This window comes from Ceratotherium simum, chromosome 8 (assembly GCF_057802395.1).
Source record: "Ceratotherium simum simum isolate JZ-2026a chromosome 8, ASM5780239v1, whole genome shotgun sequence".
Classification (NCBI taxonomy): Eukaryota; Metazoa; Chordata; class Mammalia; order Perissodactyla; family Rhinocerotidae; genus Ceratotherium; species Ceratotherium simum.
Window position 1 is genome coordinate 30,062,620 of NC_141907.1, and position 14,239 is coordinate 30,076,858.

At 36.8% G+C, this 14,239-nt stretch overlaps 1 protein-coding gene across 1 annotated transcript in view; it reads left to right on the plus strand.

Annotated features, from left to right (window-relative positions):
* The first annotated feature begins 4,685 nt into the window (after nucleotides 1–4,685).
* DTHD1 (death domain containing 1) overlaps nucleotides 4,686–14,239 on the plus strand; it is a 68,029-nt gene continuing 58,475 nt past the window's right edge. Inside the window, exons 1-3 of the mRNA XM_004418967.3 lie at nucleotides 4,686–5,431; nucleotides 7,386–8,001; nucleotides 11,430–11,760. Coding sequence (XP_004419024.2) covers nucleotides 5,161–5,431; nucleotides 7,386–8,001; nucleotides 11,430–11,760 — 1,218 coding nt within the window. The 5' untranslated portion in view covers nucleotides 4,686–5,160. The remainder of the gene's footprint in view (nucleotides 5,432–7,385; nucleotides 8,002–11,429; nucleotides 11,761–14,239) is intronic.

Consider the following 14,239-nt stretch of genomic DNA (forward strand, 5'->3'; position numbering starts at 1 on the left):
CTGAGAAATTTTCTTATATTATTTCTTTGATAATTTCTTTCCTTCTGTTTTCTCTCTCTAGGACACATATTAGTTGACCACCTGGGTTGAACTGTTAATATTCTTCACCTCCTTTTTTTCTATTGTCTCTTTGTCTTTTTGGTTGACCTTCTTGGAGATTTTCTCAACTGCTTCCTCCTACCCGTATACCAGTTAAAAAAATTTCTATTATCATATTTTAATTTCTGCGAGGTCTTTCTCACTATCTGAATGCTCTCTTTTTTGGAAAAGTTTTCTTGTTTTGTGGGTGCATTATCTTCTCTTATCCCCAGACTCGAAGAATGTTAATTATAGATTCATTTGATAATTTCTTCTCTTCTCTGTGTTGACTCTATTTTTTTCAAGTCCTTTATTCATGTTTGCTTTAGTCTCTAGCATTATATTAGAGGCGTTTTCAAATGCCTGACCTCCTTGACTGTTATTCCATACTTAAAAGTGAGGGATTAGGGGCATTGTTTGGAAGCTTTATATGCATAGACAGGGCTTATGCCTGGGTGTTTCATTGTTGATGATCTGGCAGGGGCAGGGTAAGCTTTTGGGGGTGAGGAGTAGGGGAAGAGACACTAAAAGTTTCACCATCCATAGGTTTTTCTCTTGGGGCATTCAGTTACTCTGGAGAGGGAACCTCTAATCTTCTGCCTGAGAGGTTATGCTTGCTGGCCCATATTCTTGGAGCTGAGCAGAAGAATATAGTGGGACTTCACTATTCAAAACTGTAGAATTTCACTTAACTCATTGTCAGAATGGCACCTCCTTCCAGTTCTCTGCTCAGCCCAGGCCTCCCACCTTCCTAATGCAGTTTTTTTCATAGAGAAAATCTCTAGCTTCTGATGGATGGGAGAGAGATGTGCCTGGTTATTTGGGGCAGAGGAGAGGAATCTGGGAATCTGCTTGCTCCCCAAACCAAATTTCAGCAAAAACTTGTTTATGGCCCCAATTTCACTCTCATTTCAGAGGTAGTAGATGTCTCTAATTCCTGGGGCCTTCTGAGATTCTATGGCAAGAAATGGTCAATTTTCCACCATATAGGTAGTCTTTTTGCTTGATTAAGTCATTTACAACTTGTCTATCCGCTTCCAAGCTTCCAAAAGTTTGTTGACATCTATTATATGTTATCACCCATTCTCTTTGTCCTTTGGGTTTTATATATTGTTTTATACTTTTTAGTGGCATTTCAGGAGGAAACAGAAATAGAATATGTATCTAATCTACATTGTTTAACCAGAAGTCTTAGCTTTAATTTTTACCACTTGCTCTTTGAAACATTTTTAAATTGGTAAGCACATTGAAAATTCTGATATTTAATTTGTATTTTTTCAGTGCAATAAGTTATTGGGGAAAACAAAAACAAAACAACTACTTTTCCTTTTCCTTCCATTCATCATCCAGTTGTATGAGTTTGTCCTAAACAGATAAAAGATGAACAGACATTCAATAAGAGTTTTTGAACAAGGCAAAATTAATCTGGGCTGATTGCACCAAAATTTCTGATATAGGCAACTACAGAAGCTCAAAGAAAATAATAAAATCAGATCACAGCTAATAATATTGACTCATAGTACCTCAAGCATACATAACTCTTTTGCTTACCACATCTGACTTATCCACCACTACTCACCATAAACTCCATGGAAAATAGCACATTTTATTACACTTCAAAACTTTAATGTCCTCACTTCCTGTCCAGCATCAATAAGTGGTCTTGTCTATTGTAGTTTTATTTTTTCAGGTAGTAAACAAGTGACTATTCTACTTACTTGAATTTTTATCTCTACTCACTTTGATTCTTTTAATGTTAAGAAAAACTGTTGTCAATCTCATAATGTTTTGTATGAATTCAAAACTGCATGTTAATTTCTTTAATGTTAGTGGAAGCACAGAGTTCTCAGTGCTTTACTCAGAAAGTAAAAGAAAGTATTAGTAGTCATAATAACTAATAGCCACAATGAAGATGATAATCAAAGGTTAAACCCACCAAAATGAATTTTTGCAGTTAACTTCTGTGGGTGTCAAAATCTTGATTGCAAATGTCAGTTCTTTCCGTGGTTAGTGACATCAATTAATTGAAAACAAGATGCAGGAACATGCAGATGCTTGTTTAAACAAGTAAATGCAGCGTGGCCTGCAGTAGGTAGGTCTCACTTTGCAAATATTACATGTTCTTGGGAAGGCAGACAGACAACAAGTTTAGACTTGAGGATAGCAAATGTCAATGAGGCTAAGGAGAAATATTTCCAGTTCTTTTTGTTGCCCTGAGAAATAATTTTCCCACATATCTAGAAGGAAAAAAAATGTATATTGGTCCAGGGATTTAGCATTTCATTATCAGTTTTACTCAATACTTAAAACGTGCATAGTGTAAATTCTCCATTAATCTCTTCTACTTCCAAGGATTCATTCACCAGCTATTTACTGACCTTCAAATATGACAATATTTTTCTTTTAAATTTCTAACATATTCCAAAGAATTGTGCTGAGCTATCTCAAGGTCAACAAATCCAAAATTAATCAAACTATCTACCTACCATGCCTAACGTTTTTGCTAAATGTCTTAACTCAGTTAATTGTTTTACCATCTAATCAGCCACCTAAAGTAAAAATTTTAGTCATATTCAGCTACCAAGCACAATCCTTGCACCAGCACCAGTAAATATTTCTCATTAAATTAATGGATAGATTTTCAATGCTTTCTCATCCTGTCCTTCTAACTGACGATCTAGTAAGTTCTATTCACTTTACTTCAAATCCCCTGTAAGGGCATCCCTTCCCTTGATGCACTATTGCTGCTCTAATACGGGTCCTCAAGCGTCCTAACTCTTGTGTCCCTACTGTTTAAACTGTCTACATCCCTACAGCACAGAATTGGAATATTTTAACTTGGTTCAAAAATATTTGATTTCTCCCTTATGTCTGCAAAACAAAATTCCAACTTTTCCCCCTCACTCTCTAGTTATTAGACTCGACTCTTGCTCCTTCCCCTGACTCATTAACTGAACCCTCCTCTAAGGCCACACTTGCCCGTTTTTTATCACACACACATGATCATTTCATAGCTCCATGCCTTTGATCATATTATATCCTATGCTGGAATGTTCCTTCCCTCTATTGTCTAGCCTGCTCAAATCCTGATCATCCTTAGCTCCTAATCCAAACAACTCTTATGCCTCTAATCAGAATTATTTTTTTACTCAAAGCTTTCTGATACTTTTTATTCATACTTCTGCTCTAGCTCTCAACACAGTCAAAGCTGTATTTTATAATCTGTTCATGTGTCTGCCTCTCTCTGAAGCCCTAAAAATCCTGATCATGCTTAGCTCCTAATCCAAACAACTCCCATGCCTCTAATCAGAGTTAATTTTTTGCTCAAAGCTTTCTGATACTTTTTATTCATACTTTTGCTCTGGCTCTCAACATAGTCAAAGCTGTATTTTATAATCTGTTCATGCGTCTGCCTCTCTCTGAAGCCCTAAAAGGCCCTATTCCCAGCACTTAGATAGCACCTCGCCCACAGTAAATGCTGTAGAACATTTGCACAATTAGCATTGACTTAAAGCCATATATATATATTGTTATTATTATTGAGAATTACATATATATTTCAGGAGTGAGAGGAAAACACTAAAATAAAATTGAACCAGAAAGTCTTTAGTATTGAGAAGAGGGTGAAAAATATTAAAACAGTGTGATCCATGATGTGATATAGATTGATATCTCAAAAAAGATCACCTTTTCAGTGAACAGAGGATCACCAAAAAATAAGATTTCTGCTAGAAAATCAGCCTCTGCCGCCCCCCCCCCCCACTGCCCCTTAGCCCCCACTCCTCATACTGTTCCTTTCCTTTTCCTTCAGACTCTTCAGACCACAAGTAGCTTGTGAGGACAGTATTTAGGCCTTGGTATTCATTCTTTATTCTTTATTCACTGGGTTTGTGCTTTCCCATCTCATCTTCCAGGTGTCATGAGTGCAGCTCGAAGAAGCCCAGTGCTTAAGATGAGATAATACGATGCGTGTGGGAGGGAAGCATTCCAGCTCCCCTTGGAAAGCTTTCATTTCATTCCAGTACCTCTGAGAGAACACGAGCCTATCTGGAATGTTCTGCCCTCTCTCTCTGCTGCCGTGTTCTCCCTTATTAGAGGAGGGGATTGGAGAGGAGAAAGCAGGCTGTCTTGGGTTCCTCCGCACACTCCCAGGCTCTCCCTGTATCAAGTTCTGTATTTGCAATGGCCTCATATATAATGTGCCAACTGAGGGGCCAGCAGTGGCAAGAACTTGCTGGGTCTGAATTTTAATTACACGTGGTGAAGAGTCCTTGCTCGTTCAGAGAATGCTACTCTTCAGGTTTGCTTTCTTTTAGTGAGGGGGCATTTTATCCAATTAAAGAGAAATTATCAGAGAGTAAAGAGGCCAAGTACCCACCTCAATCTCACTGCAAACTTGCCACATGAGAAGGTACTAATTAAACTTACCTGACCAATGGTAACAGACTCTTCTCCAGCAGAGCAATCGTTTTTTAACTCTTTATTATAAAAAAATTATAAATATATACTAATTAGAAAGAATTGTAAAGATCCCACATGTAATCATTTTCAGCTTCAACGGTTATTAACAATTATTATCCACCACTCCCACACTTCCACATTGTTTTGAAGCAATTCAGACATCTTGTTATTTCATTCATAAGTATTTTTAAGTATCACATATGAATCTTATTAGCAATATTGTTAAAACAGTTTACCTTTGATTAATGAACTTCTTATTTTACCACAGAATTCATATTTTGTTGCCTTGAAACTTGAGAAGTAAATGGGGCTTCCATAGTATATTGAATGTGTAAAACTTACATGGACAGTTGGATTGTGTGAACTGGCTCTTTCCCTGTGATTAGTCTATTCTGTACACAGTGGCGTCCAGGGTGCAGGAACGCCCCTCCTTTGGTCACCTAGTAACTTTTCACTGGTCAACAACAAGCTGAATAAACTATTATGTTGCGGAAAAGTGCTTGGCTAGCCAACTTGGATCATCTCCTAGATTTTAAGAGAAATAACCATCGCCAAATTTGAATTCACTAAACCTTTGGGCTTTGCTGGCAGGAAAAAAGCATTCCACTCTTGGAGCATAAAATGGATACAGAAGACATGGGCTCAGGTAAACTAGGCCAAATATTGAAGCAGATTTGGAGACAAAACCTGATGCTAAAGCAGGCGCTCCTGGATGATGACCACTGGGAAGGGGCTGGTAGGGACACTTGGATAGCCACAGTGGTCTTTCTGGGTCAAGAGCTCAGTGGGGCCCTGCACCAACTCTTGGAGCACACTGCTGGGACCCTGCGCTCCACCTGCCAGCAGCTGTATGTACTGCTTGACAAGGAAAATCACTCTATCTGGAAACAAGGCAAGTATTTCTTTCATTTATTCTTTCTCTAAGAAATATTGATCAGATAGCCACTCTGAGAGGAGTTAAGGAGACACAAAGAAGGCTAAGATAGAGTCTCTGTCCAGAAGGGACTAACAGTATAGGGGAAAGAAGATAAGACAAATGTGCGATGATGCAAGGGACTCTGAGGCCAGTTCCATTAGAGACTTACAAATAAAGTGCATTAAGACTTCAGAAGCAGGTGAGATCCCATATTTAGAGTGGGGAATTGGGAATTTTGCTAGAACAAATGTGGTATTTAAACTGAAGCATAAGGAATGAATTGGATTTATGCAGCCGGAAATTGGGAATCTTCAAAGAGCATGCCAGGCTGAGGTATTATTAGCAGGATCCAGGACTTAGAGGTAGGAAAATATAGGCCTAGTTTGAGGCAGAGCAAATAGTTTTTCTATATTGGAATATGATATTCTCTTTTTAGACTTATTTTAGCTTGAACCTATTAATTGCAAAAACATTGGGAAGACTAGGGTAGGCTGGGATATGGAATTGGACCCCCTGACACACACTAAGAAGGGTGCAGTTTCTTGGGAGTAGTTGTGGATGCTGAGAAGTACAGTACGGAAGAAAGAACGTGGTATCTGTTGAATATGATCTCAGACAACAACAGTTACTCTAGATAAGAAACTGGGTGGCATCATGAAATCCAACTCAATAATATAGCATCAAGACAACTGGGCAGGTCTCGTCAGTCAGGAATCCAGGGCAGAAAATGTTAAGGAATTCAGTCTAGAGGGCAGATAGTGGGCATCAGAGAAGTCTATCCAAAGGCAGCATGATGCAGAGACCATCAGCTGGAGCTCATAGCTAGGAATCGAGACTGGAGAGAATTGAATGTGGTCCTAGGCAACATATCAAGACAAATACTTATTCCTGAAAATGGTAAGGACTCACCTACCAGAAGAGGAGTTCAAAATAAAGACAGGGTTCAGGTACAAGATAAAAAAACGAGTTATCAGAACTGGAGCTCAAAGATAAGCCCAGACTAGTGAAAGGATGATTCAGTGATGATTCTGAAAACACTGAGCTGTAGGGCCTTAAATTACATATTCTTTAGCTCAGAATTGAATTCTAAAGATTGGAGGGTTACTAAGCCTGCAAGAAGCCATCAGGTGACTCCAGCTGTGAGGAGAGGAGGGATGAACAAATAGGAGAATGGTAAGGAATGAGGATGGAATGAGAGAATTCTATCAGATTAGATCATGGTGAGGGTTTATACCAGAGAGAAGAGGCTTGACTTGGTTATAGTCCTTGAGTAGCCACTGCAGGTTCTAATCAGAGAGTTGGTATAATTAGAGCTATTCTTTGAAAGACTAATTTGAAAATTGCCAATGATCACCAGCTCAGCAGCAGGAACAGTGTAAACGTAATCCAATTATCATAGCGAACAAAGCACCCAGTAAAATATAGCATCAGCATCGGCAGAAATGATGTCGCTGTGGTAGGCCTGTTACCCAGGTCTCATTTGGAGTGTTCAGATTAATTTTACACAAATAATTATAAGTGGATCATTGATAAACTATATAGTAAATTCAAAGGAAAAGGAACAATTCTCAAAATCATACCAAATGAGGAATGAGTGAAGGAGATGTTGACTTCAATTGAACAGTCTTATGGGGTGGGGGTGGGGGTCATGATATCTGTCTTCAAATATTCAAAGCATTTTCAAGAGCAAGAGGGATTAGATTTACTCTTTGCTACTACCTTAAAAAGCAATTTGTCCCCAATTCCTGGATGTGTTAAAAGAGTGACAGTTGTACAAATGATTTCTCCTTCAGGAGTGAGAGAGGCTTAAATGCCCGGTGAGGGTCTTTGTACATTTCTAAGGTAATCTTGTCGTACCTCATTACATGTTAGTGGAGCAACATAACTTGCTTTAGTTTTGTATTTATTCTTTTTATGTGTCTGTGTGTAGAAATCATTACTTTCATAGACTGCCTCGTGAAAATAAATGAATATTTGGGGAGCACTGTTACACTTCTAAAGAAAGAAGAAAAGGAGATGTGTAATTTATGCGGCGTGCGTGATGAATGTACTCCACTGCAGACAATGTCCGCCATTCAAGATATCGAAGCAACAGACATTGCTGCAAGAGGGGAACAAAATGTCATAGAAACAGCTACTGTTTCTCCTATAAATGGAGAGGAAAGTCATTACACAAACCAGGTCCAGTTAAAAAAAAATAAAACACATCTGAGTTCGGAATTAGTGGAAAAAGAGAACAATACGTCATTGAATGGAGATGTAACAGGGCAAGAAGAGTCACAGAACAAAATGTTCCCAGATAATGCAGAAATTGAAGATGATAAACAAATAGAACACATGACTGTTGAGAACATAAATGGGAACAGGGAAGAAATGCATGACATAATCCAGACGGCAGAAAGAGAAATTCAAGAGAACTCAGAAAGCCAAAGAGAAGGGATTACCACATCCTCAGCAACATGTGATATCTCCAATAAATATGTGAATAATCTTCTTCCCAATGAGTCAGAGAGTCTAAAGCAAAAGAATAACGTAATGGAAAAGGAGTAAGTAAATGCAATGCGAGAGGTGCTTATATATGCCTACTTTCATGTGTGTTTCTATAGTTAGTATACATAGTATTTATACATGAATAAAATTTTATATTTCCATTTTAGATCTCCAAGAGATATTGTAAATCAATAATTCAGTTTCAGTCCCTCCCATAAAAATTTATATGGCTTCTATTACTAATATTGTCTGTTTCTTATAGCTTTAGGAAACAAGCATTAAATGTTTCTTTAAAGGAAGAAGGAATTGACTATGTAAGAAAACAGTTAAATGGAACAATTGTCCAGCACATGGACATTTTTCTAAATCACTACTCTTTCAATTATAATAAGCAAAAACTAGGAGGCTGCAGTGTTCAAATATTAGGAGAGAATTTTCTAGCCTCAGATTTATTTTATTTATATCGTCAAATAAATTCTCAGATTTATTTTATTTATAAATCATTGTGAATTCTTAACGTGTGTCTGTAGAACTCTAGGGGGCTCATAGACAAGCTTTGGGAGGTTCTTAAAATTGAATATATATTTTCATAATTACTTTATCTCCATGAGATGGTCCAGAGCTTTCACCAGATTCTCAAAGAGCCCATGACTTCAAAAAAAAAATGTTGAAATTGACTGATCTATTTTATGAATTATCTCCCCTATGCAAGGGAGTAGTAATTCCTATTTGTCCAAATAAAATAAAATATTCACAAGTCATATTTTCCTAGCAAACATAACACCCTTAGAAGACAATGAAGAATAATGAAAAAAAATCATTGGTTTGGGAGTCGGACAGACTTAGATTTTATCTCCTGTTTTATTACATCCTAGTTCTGTGACCCTGGGCAACTTGCTTCATTTTTCAGCCCCATTTTCTTCCTTGTAGAAATTATGTATACTTCCTGGGATTATTTGGTAAAGTCAAATGAGGAAATCATGTAAAGTGTCTAGCACTTTGCCATTTTGCAGATGTTCACACTCAGCTCAATGTTAGTATGGTAATTTATTTCACCCCCAACAACTCTCACTTTCTCTACCTCCCACACACTACCAACCTTCACTTATGCCCTCTCTGCCATGATGTGTGTTGCTCTTTCTGATGTACAATACCATTTCCAGGACAACACCACAACTGAGCCTATGATCTCAAGCAAGTCATTTTGCTCACTTTGACCTTAGTTATCTCATCTACAAAATGAAGAGGTTGAGCTGATTTAGCTGTGATGTCCCTATAGGTCTGAGAATCTAATGAATTCTGCAGTGTCACAGCAGTACACTCAATGCATGAAAGACCTCCATGGTTTGAAAGACTCACTGCCACTGCAAAACAACTATTAAAGTAGTCAATATGTGGTTGCCCACTGCACTTGAGAAAAACATTAACACTTCATATCCTCCCATTCAGAAATGACTCAAAGCGTCAACGAATGAGTCATTGCTGAACCACTCCCTCTAACACCTCCTTTAGATGTTCCCTAGTTAGTGATTTCCTCTTTGTGGCATCCAAACCAATCGTGCTTGGCTTGCATATTTAAGAAGATGACTATTCATTTCAGTCCCTCAGGCTAGGAAGCCATCATGCCACATAAAAGATGTGTGTTATAAACAAAACCTAGCTCAGAATCTGTTGTGATTCCTCCCTGGATACCTTTTTGAAAAAAGCCTATCTCTTCTAGTGTGGTTGTCCCAATGTGTACAGACTCAAAGGGAAACAAAACTAGAATAAATCAATGTGATAATTTTAGCGACTGGACTAGATCTGTTTGATTAGGGCTAGGGGAAATGGAAGCCTTTACAGTTCTCCCACTCTACTTCATGTCAGTCTGTTGGAAGAAGAATGTGTTGAGAAGGTTTCCAGGGCACAGAAGAGAGTCATTTTTGAAGTTATGCAATGCTGGGTCACTGTAGCCTCTATTAAGTAAAGTTTCTCATTTTCTGTCACCATCATCAGAGAATACTCAAACAGACCAATGTGCTGGGTAATTTTCTATTCCTTCTAACTTTACGGGTTCAGAATTGTAAATATAAATAAATAACCCTCTCTACAATTTCAACATATTTTTTTAGATTTCTGTGTTAAAGAGCACTATGCAATTCAATTTACTAGTAATTGAAAAATAGTTAAAACCTGATTATTCTAGAACTGGGTATTAATGCTGTATTTTCTATAGATCCTCTTATTTCTCTTTGACATTGCTTGTATTGCAATCATTCTACTGGTATGAAATGACAAGCAGTAAAAGAGGAGAAACTCAAGCTGGTAATTTTGATGTAGAGATCTAACATTGAGTTCCCATTTTATGCTAACCTACTATAATAAAAAGTTTAAACATTTTATCTCATTCAATCTTCACACTATTGTGGAATAGGTATTAGTTTCAGTTTGTAATGGATAACAAAAACAGTTCTTTGAAATGATTTGAGGATGTATGATACTATATTAGAAAGTTTGGGCTTTTGGGTTAAAGATGGTGGATTCAGTTATTGATTCTACAACTTACTACCTGTGTGATCTTCAGCAAGTTACATTTTCTAAGCCCCAGTTTCCTTATCCGTAAAATGGTGATGATAGTCATACCTGCCTGACCCCATAGTGTGAGGATTAAATGAAATAATGTGTAGCCTAAAACCCGGTCCACAGAAAGGGCTAAAATATTAGCTGTTTTAATAATAACTATTGATATTTAAGGTCCAATAGTAAGTGACTGATCTCAAATTTAAATTCAAATCTATAAGACTCTAAAATCTTTGGCAAAGGTGATGGTATAAAAAGCAAGAGTAAAATGAATGGTCAAAATAAGTTTTTGGATTGATTCATTAAGGATTGTAAATATTCTGTTTCTAATTACCTCAATTAATCGTATGTTCACAGTACTTTTGTAGCTTTCTCAGCTTTTCTAAAACACGTAATAAACATTGTCATTTGATCTAATGTGTTTAGACAATTCTAATACTAGATATATATTACTCCTTTTTCTCAAAATTTAGGAAACTATTCAGGTATTAGTATTTGGTTTATCAAAAAGCTTCAGCAATCTTTAGATTCCTATTGTGAAGTGAACAAAATTGAGGAATGAATCAACCACTCAAATAATAATAGTAAGAGCAGTAGTCACAATAGTAATAATAGCTAACATATATAACGCCTACTATGTGCCAGGCACAGGTTTTTAATTACTTAGCATATAATAGTTCATTTAATTCTCACATAATAATACCTTCCTATGTGATAGGTATTATTTTATCACCATTTTACACTTGAGGAGACTGAGGTACAGAGAAGAAGTTGAGTATCTTGCCTAAGGTCACAGAGTCAATAAAGTGGGAGAACTGGGATTCACACCAAACAAGGGGGCTCTAGAGCTTGTGCTCTTATGCATTTAGTTATATAGTATATAAATCAAATAATTGGAAAATGATGTCCTTTTTTTCCCCTGCAGATATTTGCATGTGCTGAGTGATGATACTGGTCCCCAAGTGTCTTGTTATATTACAGCACCATCATATGTTCTACAACATCTGGAATGCCGGATAATTAATAGCATGAGTTCTTTAATAGTGAGTGATAATGAAGAGTTGGTCAGCAATGTCATCGCTGTCGAGTGCTCAGATATGGAAAAGAGATTTCCATTTCCAATATGCATTGCAATTCCTTTTACGGCTCGTTACAGGGGAAATTACAGAGACGTCTTGGTGAAAGTGTCTGACGTGAACCTTCAGTCAAGTTACCTAACCCCAAATGCACTGGAAGGAATGAGAGAAAGTTACAAGGTTGGTAAATCCTTGGCTACATCTACGTCTACTGTTTGACTCCTCTTCTAAATATTACTCAGACGACTGGATTGTATCACTCCATTGGTAACAAATGGAAGGGTTGATAAGATTTATGCCAGAGAATTCGCGCTTTTTTGACCATCCTTAAAGATCAAAGAGCAGAAATTATTGGCCAAAGTTAGGAATGAGGAACTTAGGTCTAGGACATAACAAATGTTATACTTTCACCTGGGAAACAAAACCAACATCATGGCTTAATTATCTTCATGCCTTAGACTAGTTTTAAACTAACATTTCTAATGTGATGGACCTCGGTCTAAATTAAGAATGTTAGAATCCCTAGATGATAGTAGCTTTATTTTTATCATTCAGGGGCTGGCAAAATATGTTAAAAATGAACAATTGTTTGTGTGTGTGTGTCTACGCCTTGAGATAGTTATTAAGTCTATAAATGGTGTTTAGTCTGTACATGGAAGACAGTATATGTGGTAGTTAGGATGTGGGTTGTGGAGGAAGATTGGCTGGGTTTGAAATCTGGTTCCTACACTTTCTTGCTATGTGAACTTGGGTAAATTATGTAATCTTGTTATGACTCAATTTCTTCATCTAAAAAATGAACACAATAATAGTGTCTACCTGATAGCATCATATGGATTAAATGAGAAAATACATTTAAGAAGATAAAATGAAGCCTATAAACACCTTAGTAGTTAATAAATTATCATTTTTCATGGTAGACTCTATTGTAATAAATCTGAGGCCCTCTAGGGTCCCAAATTCATATTTTTTAAAAACACTATACATAATTATTAAACTTAGCATAAAGTTGATGCAGACTAAGGTTTAAGGTTCTTCTGTCGGCCACTGAACTTATTTTTTAAACAATTAAAATATTTGTCTTTTCAGCTTTACGTAAGGTGTCATTATTTGAAGAGGAGGGCAGGGAATAAATGTAAGAAAATTCCATGAATACAAGAAATTCTTTATAACACATCTCTTCCTTTTCTGATTTGGATCTTTTCCGAGTTAGAGACAAGGTTACACAGTTGAATATGGGGCTAAGTCTGTGCTAATTATTTACTCCACTTCATGCAAGTAATACATTTTATATTTAGTCTAAGATGCCTGTAAGTTTAATAGTCTGGTCAGCATTGCCCTTGATTGTGGCTTTTTAATTTTGACCAGTCTGTGTGACTGTCATAAGAAAAGCAAAAACTGCTCACAGCACATGTACTTTTCACAAAATGGGCATGCAGGATGTTTAGTAAATGGATAATCAAAGCAAAAGAAAAAAAAAATTAAGAGAACCATTGTCTACTGGAAAAAATAAAAGCATGTAATTTTCTTTTTACAGTTTTCTAATGGTAGTTATCCCTATTTTTAGCTCAAGAAAATTTAAACTCTGGATTCCTTCCAAATTTTTGTGTGGTTCATACGACATTTAAGAATTCTAATTCTGGAGTCAGACAAACTATCGTCAGAGTTTTGTTCATGACGCTCCCTTGCTGAAAAACCCTTCCAATTCCCGAGTATCTGCCAAATGTGCTCTAAATGCAAGACACCCGCCATCGGTTCCCAGAAGATCTTCCTTTCTTGCCTCTCACCATTTTCCCTCCAGCCAATTAAGAACATTCATCGCGTCCTGAATTTTCCCAGCGACGGATTTATGCAGTGATATTGTGAAATCTCTTCCTTAGTCAGTTTTCAAGTGATAGATTACTTTCCATTGTGATTGTCCCTGAAATGTTTGTGTGTGTGTCTGCATGATTATCCACTCACGCCGGGGTGGAGCCCAGCTGCTGTTTTTGGAAGCATGAATAGACCAAATTTCTTCAAGTCTTCCTGCTCGTTTTAAGCTTTGGTGATTATGTATGAGTAGGTAATTTTGTTTTCATTTATGTACTCAGTTCCTTTTTATGTGGTATAAAAGCTTAAATAAGTCCCTGCATATATGCATTACAAATTTAAATGTCACCATATAAAAATAGTGTCTTTTTGCAATCGTTTGCTCCCACTGCATGGAGGAGACAGAGAAAAACTGACTTTACTAAAAGATTATGAGTTGTCAGCAGGAAGACTTTGCTGACAGTACAGGTGCTGTAGCATTTGCGTAAAATACCCAAATGATGAAATTTCAGTACTTGGAATTCCCTGAAACAGTGTTGAATCTTCTGGATAAAGGCCAATATTTAAAGTCCATTCTAGTAAAGAAGGATAGGATTCCCAAAATAATTAATATTTGTGAAAACATTAAATGCGATTGCCCATTTTACATATACATTTTGGGGGGAATTTAAATTTACAACTACATTTATTTCTCTCTTTTCTATCTTGTGGTCCAAATTTAAGAAGCTCGTAATATCTATTCATACTTCATCTCACATCAGGACCATCCATTTGGGGTTAATGGAATCATTCTCAATTGTGGGAGATTACAGGGACAGCATACAGATTTTTTTCACAGTTCAGAGAATGT